This window comes from Arvicanthis niloticus, chromosome 3 (assembly GCF_011762505.2).
Source record: "Arvicanthis niloticus isolate mArvNil1 chromosome 3, mArvNil1.pat.X, whole genome shotgun sequence".
NCBI classification, from domain to species: Eukaryota; Metazoa; Chordata; class Mammalia; order Rodentia; family Muridae; genus Arvicanthis; species Arvicanthis niloticus.
The window spans coordinates 65,070,435-65,087,495 of record NC_047660.1 but is presented as its reverse complement, the minus strand read 5'-3'; the positions used below and the strand labels follow the sequence as shown (position 1 = coordinate 65,087,495).

The window sequence follows — 17,061 nt, the reverse complement described above, 5'->3', positions numbered from 1 at the left end:
GCCGTGAGTTAAAGATTCAGAAAGTCTTGATATAGATGCTTGTTCTAAAGGATTCTCTCCTCTCCATAACAGAGTAACAGCAGAGTGAGGGCTGTTCCGACCACTCTGCATGCTCAGGTCTGCAGGGAGAAGGACACAGCAGACACTCCTGTGCTGGCTCCCTCCCTTCCCTCACTGTTCCTCAAACCTTCCCCAGGCAGAGCAGCCACTGGTCACAGGCCACTTAGCTCTGATTCTAGAAACCATCTAATTCAGGACTTATTTTCTTCCTAAAAAGCAGTTCAGATGCAGAAGGGTTGCTTTAATCATTCAATATTTTAAAAAATAAAATAAAATCAATCTGAGCTAGGCTAGGTGTAGAAGCTGAGACCTGGCCCTGGGGCCATATTCCATGACCACTGTTGAGTCAATGGTTGTCTTGCAGGCCACGTGCAAGATTCATTCATGAACAGAAAACTTAGAAAGCATTTACTAAAGACGTATTGTGGGCTTCCCAGACCTGTGTTGTGAAAGTGGCAAGTGGAGGAAATAGCCCATTTTGTCACAGGACAAATCACTGTGAGCAACAATGGGCTCCAAACTTATCTTTGGGACAGGAACAAGCCTGTTGGTTGATCCAAGTGAGTGCAATGAGAAACTTGGTTTATATTACAGTAGAGGGGACATCTGTCTTCTTCATTTCTTTTGTTATCTTTTGAGGGGAGATAAGGAGGTACCTGTGGCTTTCCATGCTGTTTAAATAAGAAAATAAGTAGACAATAGTGTTACATTCCGTATAGTATCCATGGCTATCATACCTGGAAACAATACATAATAAACAGGACACGCCAATAGGGAAAATCACGGTAGGACCTGTCTAGACTGGAAACTCTGTGTGAACCGGTTTGCTTCTCTAAGAGCTTTTATGAAACCTGCTGTATACCAAGCAGACTCTCCTATTGGGTTCTTCCTTATTGCTTTTCATCTTCCAATAGTCTTGGGCAGATGAAGGTTAAAATGATAAGCCTCACACTGCTTTGGTATATGCACACGGACCCTGGAACACTTAATAACAAACAAGTGTTATCAGAATCTCAGGCCCGGCTCCAGGTGCCACCTTGTATGGATTAATGTCACAGTGACCCCGGTATAAATGGTGGTAACCACCACTCGGGTGCTTTGCTTTGTTTGGTTTCATTTTGCTTTGTTTTGTTGTGTTTGCAGCTGTTGTACTAGTGTGTAAGGGATCATTGCTATGACTATCTTGTTTAATCACAGCGATGCTGCTGGCTTAGAGTGTACATTTCTGCTATATTATTCTTTTTGCCCCTTAAAAGGAATCACTGTCAAGATACTGCAGGGGAGGGCATTTGTTCCTTTGAGTGATTTCTTATTTGTTCATTCAGTTCTCACCTCTCTGCTCAAAATCAGCATGGAAGTCACAGTGCTTGGATGTACACTGTCTCCTTATTATCTCTCTTAGAAATGCATCCTTGGTTTTTACTTGCCTAAGCACTTAGATTTTGCAACTCAGGGTATACTATGCTTTTAAATTCCTCCAAAACTGGCCTCTCTGCACCCCATAATAATGTTCAATAAAAGCCACTTCCTCTTAGTAAATGATTATTGTGTATCGCCAACACAACCGGGGACTGTAGTCGACTTAAAAACAAAGAAGAAAACTGAGATATGATCTCTGATCTCAAAAGCTTCAATCTTGGAGTGTAGTGGGGTGCACCTTTGATCTCAGTGCTTGAGAGGCTGAGGCAGGCTGAGTTCAAGGCCAGTTTTTGTCTGCATAGTGAGTTCCAGGCTAACCAGTGCTGCCTAGTGACACCCTGTCTCAAAAATAAATAAGTAAAAGAAAGAAAAAAACAACCCTCAGTCTTATTAGGAAATTGAGGTTGTTAAAATGGTCAGAGACAACAGTGAATGCTTTAAACTTCTTGGCAGAAGACAGACACAATTGCACCCCACTTTTCTGGGCGGGGGAGGATTCAACTCTGTTCTGAACTGAAATGTCTGACTTTTTTAAGGACAAAAAAAAAAAAGAGTGAAATCTCATTAACAGTTAATATTAATATCCTAGAGTGAGATCAGGACAGAAACAGGACTCAGCCGAGCATGGGCCACCAAGGCTCCTGCTCAGGCCCAGAGAGGGCATGGTAGCCCTGAGACACGCCCCAGCATGTTCTTAGCATGTGCCAATGTTCTGTAGGATCTACTCCGGTGCTGCTCATTCTGACAAAATGAAAGATAATGTTTGCATCTATCCACAAGAAAGCAAGACCTTCGGCAAATGTGAGAAATAGTTGCCTTCTCCCTTAGGCCCTAAGAAATTCTCACACCCTCCAGGTCCACGTAGGAAGCAGAGTGTTTCACAAAGTCTCGTAAAGACTCTTCTTTCCCCATAAGGGGGGAAAGTGATGCTCACTGGGGACTGTAATGAGGGATATGGAGGCCGTGGGTAGCACTGGGGGCTGGCACTGTTTGGTCTCATTACAAGGGCTCCTTTGAGTCCTCATACCACCCCTTACAGGAAATTTCAAGATCACCTCTTTCTGGGTGCATCTACTCTATGAGAGGGAAGAGCTGAAATGTGGTTGTTTTTGTGAAGCACTTACTCAGAGTGGGGCTACGGAAACAACAGACTTATATTGGGGAAGGGAACCCAAGTGGTGGTGATACCAAGTAAGTGAACCTCTTAAGTAAGTAGGGCCTCTGCCACAAATGGCCCTCTAGGATAACTTCACCTGGATAACTCCTTCTCCTGACTCCAGGCCAGTGGAGAGCTGACCCCATCCATCTGTGATGTTACAAACAAGGTTCTCAGATGGTCCTAAGCTTGCTTAGCCTTGCTTCCTCCTACCCTCTCTATCCGGCATCTCCGATGGCCACACTCTTTTCTTTGTAAAGCTTCCCCCGAAGCCGTTCCTTGAGGCTTGTTTCAAATTGAATAGTGGATTACAGAAACACATGCTGGAAGGAATCTTAGGGGCATCTTGCTGCTGTGACTGCAGCAGCCTGGGGTCTTGGTCAATGCAGAGTAGTGTCATACCCCAGCCCCTTCCTCTCACCCTGAGTTCTGTAGAGCCACACAACCTTTTACTAACAATTCTCAAGCACAGGTAGAGATCAATAGTGAGTCAGCTGCATACAAGGACCAAAGATGGCTGGAGTGCCCACGTCAGCTTAGGGCTGCAGCCTGGGCTGGGACTTCTGTGAGCTTTTCCATCTCTGAGGTAGGCATCAGGAGCTCCATCTCCTCTTGACTTTCAAAAGTTACAACTTTTTATCCGGGGTTTCATAGAAATAAGGCCCTGTCTGAATCAAGGTCACTGGAAATAAAGATGATCAGATGGCCTTGGGTACCTATCTCCAGGCTGTAGAGAAACCAGGATAAAAACACAAGTTGCAGGAAGGGCCTAAATCTTGCAGAGTTTTGGTCAGACAGGGTTTTTCAGGAATCAAATGCCTGGGACTCTCACATAATGGGAAAGCTATAAATGGAAACCTTCAGAGTATAGGAAGGAAAACCAGAAAAGAGCAAAGAGAGCTTCTGACAGAAGTTTAGGGGTGCATCAGCACAAACCTGTGTAATATTCCCTAGAGTCCCAACTCCCGTGGCACTTTCAGAAGCCCTAGAATCAGATCAGACTGTCTGCCCCATAGACAAGGTGATTGATCATGGTGGTGTTAGGATATTCCTGCTTCTATGCTGACAAGAAAGTGATAGGTTTTTAGTGTAACTGGGTGGGGGATCCAGTAGGCCCAAGGTTTCCCTGGATTATTGCCCAACAGGACCAATGGCAAAGGGAGGTCACAGGAGATAGGTTTCATCAAAGGCTTTCCTCACTGTGTACCTCAGGAGGAAACTACAAACCTTTGTTTGGAAAAGGGACCAGCCTCGTGGTTCATCCATGTGAGTACTGCAGAAACAATCACTGGGGAATTGTTGTGAACAGAATGTTAGGGAAGGACATCCTGCAGTGAGAGAGTGGAGTGGTCTGCACTCATTAACGGACTCCTTTGCTGAAGAGAAGTAACTGTCGGTGTGTCAGGCCTAACGAGGCTGCGCTGAATAATGGATAAGGGTTCTGCTTCAAAGGACAAATATCCAAATTTTAAGAACCAAGGTTTTACTCTTGTCAGGTCTCTGAAGAACTTTTCTTTGTAGCAGACAATGATCCTACCCTGTTGCACCCTCTGTCTGAGAAACTGGCCATCTCCTGTCCACTTCCGTGAGATCTTTTCCCCCAGCTCACAGCCAGGATGCTGAGGAATTCTAGACAAAAACGGGCCTCCTCTGGCTTTAAGAAGCCTCAGTCCCTTTCCCTATGTAAAACACTGATAGGAATTATGTTATAATTAGCTACTGTTTACAACATGCCTGACCTGCCAGTGACCGGGCTCTGTCCTTCTTCGATCAGTACACTCATCCATCCTAATGATAGGTAATTGATATTAGACCCATTTTATAGATAAGGAAGCAGAAACTTGGGGTCAGCAAGTTACTCAAGAATGCAGAATTCAGAAAAACACAACTGAAGTTTTTCTTCAGTTAGATCTATTTAACTAAAGGATATATTATCAGTATGAAGGAAGCCACACACACAGCAAAGGTTGCCCGGGTGTAAATTTTTTCTTCCCCAAGTGAGGAGGTTTGGTCCAGCCTGGTACATTCTGATGCTCTGGCCATAGTAGCCATGGCAGAGTGACTCAGCACTTCTAGGGACCTAAATGAAGTCACACTTGTGTTAGTAAGATGCAGGAACTTTGGAGAGGGAAAGAGAAACATTGGGAGATTGTTCATTGGGTATTAACCTACAAAGAAAGAGGAATTAATATCAAAACCATGAAAGAGGCCACATAAAAGTTTCGTTCCCTGAGACACTGAGGGGTCACAGGCAACTGCCCTGTGGGGGGCAGATATTTGTACTGTGCTGTACCAGGGTGGGGGGCACAGGTCGTGGGCCAACTCACTTTTGGGACTGGAACAAGACTCCGAGTTTATGCAAGTAAGTGCCTGGCCTTAGAAAGTCTGTCTGCTCTCTTCCATGAGGAACCTGTGATTCTTGAACTAAATTTGTGTGTTTCCTCATAAGATTTGGTTGATTCGGATTCTAAATCCCCAGCCATTGGCTTACTGGTGTATTTCCTAAGGTAGCTGCCAAGGGGAATTAACCTCTTTACCATCATAGACCCTTTTGTGGCTCCCAGATCTTTCTCAGAGAAGAAATTGTGATTAAGTGTAGCAAAAGATTTATTTTTGGTTTTGTTACCATCCACTTTCATAAAAGATGATGGATTAATCTCACCAAAGATAGAATTTTGGGGCACACTCTCAAGAAACTCCATGCTCAGCTAAGAGATAGGGAGGCACGTAAAAGCTACATAATGTCAAAACCAACATAAATCAAAAAAATAGACTCTGCAGAAGTTAAAGGACAAGTCAGACATAACAAAAGAATCTAAGTGTCAGGCCTGCATTGAAAAGAAAGTATTTAGAGCATGTATCCATGCCATGGCTACTTACTGAGCAACTCCATCTGAACCATTACACTACATGTGAGGAAGGAAGACCAGGAAATCCAGAGTCTAGGCCTCAACTTGTGAGTTCAAGTTTGAACAGACTATCATGGGCATGGTATACACACACACACACACACACACACACACACACACACACACACAAAATCAGTGATTCTTTTTTTCCCAAAAGTACCTTCTAGAAGGTTTTGGGAAGATTTCAGTGAAGAGGAAATCACTGTTTAAAACATGTTGGGTTTGACATTAGTAAGTATTCTCCAACAGATTAAGTTGTTAGGCCTTTAAAGCGGAGAGACTATAGGGTCCAGCCATATGGAGTATGGCAGAGCAAGAAGTAGAAATTTAGATTGCCTTGGAGGCCAGAATCTCTTTGCCAGCAAGGGGAAGCATCCCATCTCTCCAGGGAAGGCTCCTTTGTTCAAGTTTGTTTGCTTATGTGCTTCAGCAAGGGCCTCTTCCCTGCCAAGGGTCAGTTAGCCTGGTTTAAAAAGACCATCCTGTTTCTGGAAAACCAGAGCTTAAAGGCAAAAGGCAAACAAAACCATCTGTAATGAGGACCCAGCACCAATAGGGTTTAGCAGGAAAGGAGGAGATGTGGTGATAAAGATGTGATGTCTGTGTGTCTGTCTGAGGGACCACCAGGGAAAGAGGTACACAGGAGAAATGGTCCCACTAGCATTACCATCATCTTTGAAATGCCCAGCTCCCAGGTGTGTGGTGAACTATGGCTGGAAGCTCAAAACTCTGTTTGGAAAAGGCATTCAAGTTGACATTGTACCTGGCAGGTAAACCTGTTGGGAAGATCCCTTCGTGTGTGTGTGTGTGTGTGTGTGTGTGTGTGTGTATGTGTGTGTGTGTGCGAATCCCTGAGGCTCAGAGTGCTGACGAGGGCAGAAGCAGCTCGGCTGCCTAGGTCTTCTGCAGTTTTGGGAAGGAAATCAAGCTGTTTCATAATAATTAGAAAGAAACAATCAGCACCAGCAAGGCCCCTAATTGTGGCCGCAGGAGTGAATAGGAGAATGAGCAGATTCGGAGCACAGAGAACCCAACGGTTAAAATTAGACTAGCATTTAGAATGGAATTTTAATGTCCTAGAGCTAGAGGAGGCATATCCAAAGACGGAAATAAAGACACATGTACGTTTATGAGATATTAACAAATAGTAACATTACCCTTAAACAGTAAGCTTGAGGAGCCCGGGCTTACTTTATTTTAAGATTTTGCAAACTTTAAAATGCTAATACTCATTGTCAGTCTTCAGGATCAGGCTTTAGATTTTTTTTTTTTCTTTTTTCACAGAAATTTAGAAGGAATGAGGCTCTGTGCTGTCCCCACCGAGAGCTCTCATTTGTCTACACTGTTCTCAGACGCTGGGGTTTATGTCCCGTATTACGTCAATACAAGGCGGAGCTTTCTCCTGGCTTCCTAGCCATGATAATTGTAGTCCATGTGTACCCTAGGGAATTACAGGTGCCATCTTAAGGGAGGGCCCACCTACACCTCAGTCTTGTCACTAAGCCTTGAGGATGCTTTCCACGAGCCACCATTTCATACCAGACATGGTGGCACACACTCATAATCCCAGCACTCAAAAAAACTGAGGTATAAGGATCATGAGTTCGAGGCCAGCCTTGGACTACAGAGCAAGACCATGTCAGAAAAGAAAACATTGTGTACTTTTGTTTTGTTTTGTTTTGTTTTTGTTTTGGTTTGGTTTGGTTTTGGTTTTGTTTTGTTTTGTTTTTGTTTTTCGAGACAGGGTTTCTCTGTGTAGTCCTGGCTGTCCTAGACTCACTCTGTAGACCAGGCTGGCCTCGAACTCAGAAATCCACCTGCCTCTGCCTCCCAAGTGTGGGATTAAAGGCATGTGCCACCACTGCCTGGCACATTGAGTACTTTTAAAATCATTTTGCAATTACTCACACTCTTCCAAGGTGCCTCTTACATCTTTAATTGGGTTGTTGATGCCAGAAAGGGCACCTTCCTTTCAGCAAAACCTTGCTAGCTCCAAGATGGCTGAGGGAAAGGTCCATGGGGCTACTCCTGAAAAAAAAAGGGGGGGTGGGGACTGCGGTGAGACTTCTCTTTCATCAAAGGAAAATTGACTTAAGGGAAATTGGTAGACTGAGGCAGGAGGCGAGTGTCCCATTGAGGCTAGTCCAGCCCAGATTACAATTCTTGTAAAGTACCTTTCTACTGTGTGTTATCTGGTGGCTTCAATAAGTTGACCTTTGGAGCAGGAACCAGTCTGGCTGTGTGCCCAAGTGAGTATGATCAGGCCAATGACGGGCGCAAAAAGAACTGGTGCCTTGTTTATGTAATCTGTAGCAAATCTTGGGATGTGTAAAATGTTATTTCTTATTTCCACAGGCTCTGGTGGTAGCTTCAAATACTTAGTTCTCATACTGAAGTCGGAGAGGTGCCAAGAGCCAATCAAATAAATGAAAATCTGGACAGGATTATTTATAGAAAAAAATTAAAAGAATTGCACATACTCAGTGCTTTCAAGCGAGGCTGATAATATCGGCACCAGATAACCTGAACATTCAGGAAATTAGCTAAGTGCCCTTGGGGAGGAAGAGATGGGTTAATGGCAAACACAAATTCTCTTTTATTGCAGCAGGTAGTTAAACTTCTGGGTTAGCTAATGAGTGTGGTGAGGGGACACCAGTTCCCAGACACTTTTCTCAGAACTGAGTTGAGTCCCAGGACCCGCACCCAAGGGTAAGAATGACTTGAGCTCTGTGTGGTGTGTTTTATAAGGACAGAGAGGGAGATGGAGGAGGAGGAGGAGGCTCTACCTTCATCAGCTATATTTAATAGTGTTTCACTTTCAACAACAAAAGGATATTCCCACATCATTTGGTATCATGTGAGATATTGCCTGCACACAACAACAACAAAAATCTTCCATTGGGAGAGCATCTAGAGCATCCTTGGTACTGTTATCATGGCCTTGCCACACAAGGTTTACATTGCTGTAAAAAAGAGCGAGCAACGGCTCCCTTGGTAAACAGAAATTGTAAGAAACCAAGAACTCCAGGACAGTTTAGGGAAATATCCTGAGACCTCAGTGGGCTCTGACTGATGTCAGAAAGGCTTCTTCAAAGACCTTACTGGGAATTCAGCTCAAAACTAATCTTTGGAGCTGAAACAAAACTAAGCAACTCACCATATATGGACAATGAGTCAAGGATAGAATTTACACGTACTCCCGCTGCCTCTCTGTCTAAGACACTAGCCTGAGTTCTGGTATTTTCTTCTGTAGGATTGTAAGTGTTTCTAGAAAGAACCCATCCCACCCAGTACTGAAGAAACACTATCCTTGCTCTGAACCCTTGGCAATCATAAGGCAGTTGATAACCTAGATCTTTCAATTAGAATATCTGAGAAACTGCGGCTCTGAGGAAGGAGTTTTGATCTCATAAATTATCCTGAATTTATGGAAATCAGTTTGGGACTTCACAGTACAACAGGGTAGGACTGTTTGTAGCAGAGACAGAATTGCAATGTAAGATAGCAGAAGGGCTAAGTCTCAAGCCTGGGAGTCTCTACCCTGAGGGAAAATTATAAAATTATTATAATTTTCCCTAATTTAGGGAATTTATAAAATAATTTCCCTAAATAATTAGGAATAATTAGGAATTTTCCCTAACTCTACCCTGAGGGAAAATTATAAAATTATTATAATTTTCCCTAATTTAGGGAATTTATAAAATAATTTCCCTAAATAATTAGGAATAATTAGGAATTTTCCCTAATTATTGTTAGATAATTATCCGTAGATAGAAGGAAGGCACCCAGTGCTAAGGAGTGGGTATGTCGGTCCATTAAGCTTCTGTAAAGGTGTCACCTGTAGTGTGAATACTAGAGGACTAAGTGGTAAATTAACATTCGGGGAAGGGACCCAAGTGACAGTAATATCTGGTAAGTTATCCCAAGTGGCGCCATTTGCAACCCAACAGGCCATGGTCATTAACCCTCTCTCTGGAGATGTCCACTGTCCCCATGGCAGGGTGAGGCTAACTGGGGTATCTTGCTAATTGTTTTACAGAGGTCTGCGAAGGGAGAAAGCTTCACTATCAATCTTAAATATCTGTGTTTTTCTGTAGGTCAAACTCATTAAAAGATGACTTTAATCATTCAATGGACACTTTTAAATGCCTCTAAGTAGCTATCACTCTAGATAATGTTAGGCTGAGAATAAAAAAGCCTAAGACAGATAGATGTCTAACCTGTCCAAAGACAGCATAAAGACTAGACAAAGGTTCAGAGCCACTGTACATTTAACAACCTACGTACTATTTGAAGGTTGGCAACTGCTGGTGTAGATAAACAGACTCAGAGGGGTCAGGGTCCTGGGAGAAGGCACTGCTTTCTGTGCTAGAAAAGATTTGTTGAGCCTTGACAGACTGATAAGATCTGTATAACTAAGAGAGAGGAGGGAGGCAGAATTCCAACTGAGGGGCAACAAGAAAGAAGATTTGATCTTGGGATAAACAAGGCCCAGGCCTTTTGGCAGATCTGATAGTAAAAACAGATGAAGAGAACAAGACAAAAAAGGAGCCTTCTCAAACAGTGGAGATAAAAATACCAGAATGTCCCAGGGAATAGAGATTGGGACGGGGGCCAGCCACAAGAAAACTGAGACTCCAGTTTAGTAAGCAGACCAGATGTGAGGTGAGAGAGATCAGGTCTTTCCAGGGCCAGGACTCCCCACCTCTCTTCATCAGACTCTAGATGCATTCGTCTCAGCCTCCTTGGAAGACAACCAGGGGTTGTTACTGCGAGGAAGCATTAGGACTGGTGTGGAGATAGGTGCTCCATCTTTCCCGACAAGCCTGCGGGTGCTGTCTTCTGATGCTATCCACACCTGAGTAGGACCCACATTTGTGTCACTAACTCTCATTCCTAGGTTCCCAGTACTTAACAACAGAGCACAGATTTAGTGGTGAGGGAGTCTTCTGTCCCTGGGGACCTACAGCATAAACGCACTCAGACATGTGCCTCTGTATGTTTTGAATTATGATGGCAAGTTAGGATCCAGAACAGCTGAACTTCTACCTGAGAAATTGATCCAGTCTTGCTAAAGTGACCTCACTGCAGGGCTCTGAGAGACAGAACCCCAAAGACCTCTAATTAAAGGGGATTTTTTTCTCATTTTCAGGGGAAACGGTAGAGTTGCAGTAGACATCTATGGGGCTGAAAATGAAAGGGACTAAACACTAGGAAGTCTCTGTGGTGAGACCTTAAATATTTGCCTGAAAGGGACCAGAACTCCACTGTCTGATGAGTACACCCACCCAGCTCTGCTGCTCTGAGGCAGTCCCTTGCTTGCTACAGGCAGCTCTTGTCTTAACTCAGCATCCTAGAGCAATGGTGCCAGGCCTGATTCCTTTGGTTTTGGACCCAGCTGGAAGCCTGCATTGCCAAGGCCACCCTGGTTGGCTCCTGTGATCAGTCAAGAGCTGTGGGGATGAGAACCACTGGGTAGGAGCCTCTGATCTCAGCCTTGCTGGAAACTCTTTAGGTGGTCTGGTGTGTTAATCCCTCCGACCAGCCTCTGCTTCCTCCTCTGACACTGGAGGGGGTGGGGAAATAGTCTGAGAGAGTCACGTTAAAAACAAAATCTCTCAGAAAAAAGTAAAGAATTGTCTCAGTATGTACTCGCTTTCCTGGAATAAAGAGACAGTGTGATTGGTTTGCTAAATGGTATGTTTTCATGGTGGAATCCTGGCACGTTTGTTCAGTGCTGTGTGGTTTATTCAGTTATTTTTACTTGGAGAAATAGTCTTTTCTCAGAACAGCCTGGATGGAGCGGGGAGTGAAGCAGCTTGTCCATCTTACAGGTGAAAATTCTGAGCCTTCAGCTGCCTGAGCCTAGATTTAATCCAGGCTGTTGGGAGTAAATTGTACAGACAGGGTTCAGATGTGAGTGTTACTCAAAACATTATGAATGAGAGAGAAATGATCTGGTGGTGTGATAGATTTTCCAACTTAATGTCAAAATATGACACACCTACGTTTCTCACCAATGTCCAGCCTACTTGGGGAAGAGTGCTCCTGGAGAGACATCGAGGTCTCTGTCTTCTAAGCTTGTTTTGGTCCTGCCAAAACAAAGTTGTTAACTAGACTCACTGGGATTTTGAAGATCGTGTTAAGTAAAAAAAAAAAAATGACAAGATGGTTTAGTGGTCCTACCTTCCTTTCTGGTTTTCCCAGATGCCAAAAAGGACCACATAGAGAAGGACTGAGAGCCGGGCGGTGGTGGCGCATGCCTTTAATCCCAGCACTTGGGAGGCAGAGGCAGGTGGATTTCTGAGTTCAAGGCCAGCCTGGTCTACAGAGTGAGCTCCAGAACAGCCAGCCAGGACTACACAGAGAAACCCTGTCTCGAAAAACCAAAAAAGAGAGAGAGAGAGAGAGAGAGAGAGAGAGAGAGAGAGAGAGAGAGAGAGAGAGAGAGAGAGAGAGACTGAGAGCTAGAGATATCTTGGCTGGCACTCACGACTTGTGCCTGTTGCTAAGCCTGAGTCCACCATGGGCAGCCATATCTATGACGTCATTTCCGATACAAGACCAGCTAGCCCACGGAGTTCTGCTCTTGCCTGTCACTGGCATCTGAGTTCTGACTAAGTTAGAACCCCAAAGTTTAAAAAAAAAAAAACAAAAAAAAAAAACAAAACTTCTAACATCAGTCCTCTTGGCCCACAGATATCAAGGACCCAGAACCAGCTGTGTACCAGCTGAAAGATCCTCAGTTTAAGAATGGCACCCTGTGCCTCTTCACCGACTTTGATTCTCAAGCCAATGTGATGGAAAACACGGTCTCTGCAATGTTCGTCTCTAACAAAACCGTGCTGGACATGAAGGCTACGGATTCCAAGAGCAACGGGCTCATAGCCTGGAGCACCGAAAAGAGCTTCACCTGCAAAGGTGCCTTCAAAGTGGACGCCTCCTTCCCCAGTTCCGGTGAGTGGTGCCCGGAGAGGTCTCCTTGCTTCAGGAGAGACCTGGCTCAAATCTATGATTGCCAAAAGCTGCTTTGAGTCATCTTACCCTCACCATTAGTCTGCAAAAATCCACATCCTGTTTCATTAAGGAGTGGCGCGTCCTGTTCTAGTGGGTCACAAAAGCAGACAAGAGAACATGACAGAGGATATTGGCTCAGCGTTGGTCTCACGATTCTGAGTGCTCACCTTCCTGTCTTTGCTTGAGCCACGCACCCTCTCTGTTCTCCCAGGCACAGTTTCCATGCCCTTAGTGTCCCCATCCCCCCAGCTGCCTGCCCTGATTTTTATGTCTGCTAAGTAGTGTGGGTACAGACTCGGAGAAAATGTTATTACAAGACAAGTTAACGGAGAAGAGACCAGCTGCGCCGGAGCCAGAGAGGACCCTGTCAAAGCCTAAGAAAGGAGAATGCGGAGAACAGGGAGAAGCTGCAGGAAATGAGTTGTAAGGCGTAGGCAGGGGGCAAGAGAACCAGACATTCAAAGCTATCTTCACCTACACAGCAAGTTCAAGGCCAGCCTGGACTACCTGAGACCCTGTCTCCAAAAACAAATAAATGAAATGAACTATAAGGCTGAGTGCTGTGTGGAGGGTAGCGTGTAGGTCCAGCAGAAGACAGAGAACACAGGAGACAGGAGATGGAAGCCCTACAGGTGACGGTAGGACTCCAGCGGCCAACACCACTTAGGTTTCACAGATAGAACCACACAGAGATAAGTCAATGGCCATCAAGGAAATGGCAGAGCATCTCAGTCAATGGGACCATATATAAAGAGATGATAAAGGAGCAAATTTGGGGGTTACATGAAAATATATGGCCCTAGTCACTGTTAAATATGTCTTACTGCCTTTATGGGACTCTGGACTGAAACCTGCCAGGTCCAGGGACTATCTTGATTTTTTTGGTCAATGTCATACAGCATATACTTTGCACAGCCCATATTTGTTGAAAGAATAAGAAAGTGCCCACAAGCTAGGGTATTGGTCCTATCAGGACCATTGCCCCAGCCGATATCCTTAGGCAATATGTCCCCCCCAGTTCTCTCCCAAAGAATCACAGAAAAGCTGTGCTATGTTTTCCTGACCAACAACCTGTGGTGGGACAATTAGCATGCTTTATAATCCAAGAAAATGTCTTTGTTTTCCCTTTTAGATGTTCCCTGTGATGCCAAGTTGATCGAGAAAAGCTTTGAAACAGGTAAGAGAAGGATCTGAGCAGCGTTGAGTGATGCTGGGTGAGGGGGAAATGGGCCAGTGATAACTTTTAGTGCACAGGGGAGGAGAGGGGGTGGAACTGGGGATGAGAACAACATTTCCAATCCTGCTTCAACCTTCCCAGGGTCTGTCTTGAATCCCCAGTGTGGTTAACTTCATTATCCACTCTAAGCACTTAAGAAGTGCCTCCAGTTTCACAAGGCCGGTGAGTCACTCTCAGGCCTTGGTGTCCCTTTTATTGGTTCCTCTGTGAGAATAGCCAAAGAAAACCACTTCATATCAGAGCAGCCCTGAACTAACCTTGTCACTCTAACCTTGTCACTGGCTCCCTACATCTCGGGGAATTCCTTTCTAGAAAGGAATTAGAACTCACATAGTCTCAGGCAAAGGTCTTGTCTCAGCACCATCTCTGTTCCAGATGTGATTACTGAGTCATCACATCTGTGGTTTCACCGAGGGGCCCAGGCCTAGAGCATTAGGACAAGTTCTGAGCATCTACCCCCAACCCTATCCCCCTCCATACAGGGCCTCAGAATATTATATAGACTAAGTCCTTTGGTGGTTTTTGTCTTAAAACACAATGTTCTTACCCTGGAGGAATACACAAATACCTTTGCCTTGGGATGTGTGCAGAAGCTCAAAGAAAGCTCTGGGAGTTGAAGTTACCCACAGCCAGTCTAACCAGCTCTTGGGAAAGCCCAGAGTGTCATGAGTTGCTGTAAGGCCCTCTCATTCAGGTAACGTTAATAGCTACCGCCTCTTGGTTTTACAGATATGAACCTAAACTTTCAAAACTTGTCAGTAATGGGACTCCGAATCCTCCTGCTGAAAGTGGCCGGATTTAACCTGCTCATGACGCTGAGGCTGTGGTCCAGTTGAGGTAAGAAAACACCAAAGCTTGGAGAAACCTTAGAGCTGTGGGCTCAGGGCAAGACCCAACCCTAAGAGCAAATTGCCTTCAGATTTAAAATTTGCTTTTAAATCCTAAAACTGGACCCACAGAACTTTTCCACCCCCTACCCTTTACAAGTTGTAACATTGTTGCAATAGTGCCCAGAAACACCTGGTTAGCAGAACACAGTCCTTTCAGCATCCTTGGTCCAGCCGTGACTCTCATAAGATACTTGAAGAACAGCTCAGATCATCCTCATTTAGAAATGATGAAAGTGAGGCCAAGTCATATCAAGGGTCACACAGCCAGGGAATTGAGGAGAAAACTTTGACCCTGATGCACACGTACCACGGGCCTCTGGCCCTGCCTCTCAGCGTCTATATCCCCTTGCTGGGTTCCTTCTACCTAGCAAGCTCTTTCAGCTTGATATTCAAAGATACTATACTCATTGTACCTAAGCCTGGCTGCAGTCATCATACTCCCAGCCTGACAAGGTCCCTGGTCACCTTACACAGCCCCGAATAACTTCATCCCCATCACACCCCTGAAGGTCCTAGTCCTCTGTACCAAGCCTGATCTCTGTGCTTCCTCACTCCAGGTCCGAAAGATTGAAAGAGCCTGACTCCCAAGCTCCTTCCTCCTCGTCACCCCTCCGATCCCTCTTCAAGCCAAAAGGAGCCCTCCCACCTCATAAAGAAGGCCGTCTGGGGTCTGGCTGGCCCCCACTCACAATCCCACCAACTGGATCTCCAAATTTGTGAAGACGGTTGCTGGAGAGCTAAGCGCTGCTGCACCCACTCAGCCCCCTTACTGCTGCTGACCAGTCACAGAAAAGGCAGGGGCGGGGCTTCTCCCGGACCTGAAGACCCCTTCCCCACGACAGATTCCCCACCACCACCACCACCCCCCCACCCCCACCCCCGTAGAATCTCTTGGAGAATGTTGTAAAGAACATGTTTTTGGTTGGTTGGTTGGTTGGTTGGTTTTTTTAAGCATCCATAAAGAAATGTGTATTACTCTTTCATCAAGGTGTAAAAATTATCTCATTGTCTGACCCTCCCTGCTGTGTGTATTGAGCCACATTGTAGATTATTCTGCTGCCCATGACTTCATTAAAGGTGATTCAGAAAAACTGAAACTATGATCTGACTGGGTTTGGTGGGGGCATTTACATGCAGAGAGAAACCAAAGTACGTGTCTATCACACTTGCCCAGACAGTTACCTCAACAAACCTCTCCATTCAACCTCTTAGAATGACCTTTTTAAAAAAAATTCCACTAAGCAAGCTGTGCCAAGGGCCAGGAAGCTCCTTTTACAAGTGTGAGTGCCCGCTCATGCACCTGGGGTCACTCATAACAGGCTGACAGCGGGGGTGGGGGGGTGGGGGTGGGGGGGCTCTGACCTGTGGGTGAACTTCACCAGTCAAAGATGACAAGTGTCCTCCAGGTTCTCACCCACTGGCTCCTACCCTCCAGGGACACGTTCTTTGCTTTCACACTCAGACTGGCTTGCTACTGAAACTGTGTTTCGCCTCACAAATCTACGGCTGAAACTTGGCCAAGGACAACAGATGTCCCAAGCTCTCACTAGCAGTGAGAGTCCCTGACCTCACAGCACGATGGTCTCTGCAGAGAGGGAGCCTCTCCTGTCAGTCTCCTTTCCCCAAGGGCAGGGATTCTGGTGGGAATACACTTCAGAGAGCAACAAACAACTGTCTGCTCATGACCAGGACTCCCCACCCCAACCCAACCGCCACTACCCAGTACTTCCATGGTTCACCTGTGTGTCTATGACCACACTAGCCAGAAATATGCTAATCCTCCCAGCCGTGTAACCCAGGCCTGCTTCTTCTTGCAGAGATAGGTCTGACAGTGATCTAGGGCATGTCCCTCCCTCCTGTGAGCTTCAAGGTCACCAACTATGAAATGTCAGGTGTGACTGGAGACTACAGCAAAAAACCATGTTCCCTCTCCTGGCCGCCCCTGATGAGAGTGACCCTAGAACCCCATGATTTCTAAACTGCCTCATCTCTAGCCTACAATGAAGCTTTTTGAGATCAGTAAAGGGGAAGGCCTCAGGAGACACCACCATGACAGGGACACACACACACACACACACACACACACACACACACACACGGGAGGAGGGGCGAAAAGCCTCTTCCCCAAACCCCTCCTCGCGTGTCTGACATGATGCCAGAGACTACCACTGGGAATTTCTTTTAATTAAACCATTCTCTTCCCTGTATTAGATGAAAGTGCCCATGGGAAGGTTAGTGCAGCGAGCTTTTATCAACCATTAAGAACTTAGGGCAAATTAGTTTGTCTTTTTTTTTCCCTCCTAAAGTGGTAATTCACTTTGTTCTAAAAAAAAAAAAAAAAAAATCCAGTCAAAGAAAGCGTGGGTGGCTGAG

At 45.3% G+C, this 17,061-nt stretch overlaps 1 gene segment (V, D, J or C); it reads left to right on the top strand.

Annotated features, from left to right (window-relative positions):
* LOC117705817 (T-cell receptor alpha chain constant-like) overlaps window positions 1-15,785 on the top strand; it is a 39,339-nt gene extending 23,554 nt beyond the window's left edge. Inside the window, 4 exon segments of the C gene segment in view lie at window positions 12,244-12,501; window positions 13,694-13,738; window positions 14,528-14,635; window positions 15,246-15,785. Of these exon segments, the coding sequence occupies window positions 12,244-12,501; window positions 13,694-13,738; window positions 14,528-14,634 (410 nt within the window).
* Window positions 15,786-17,061: the final 1,276 nt, after the last annotated feature.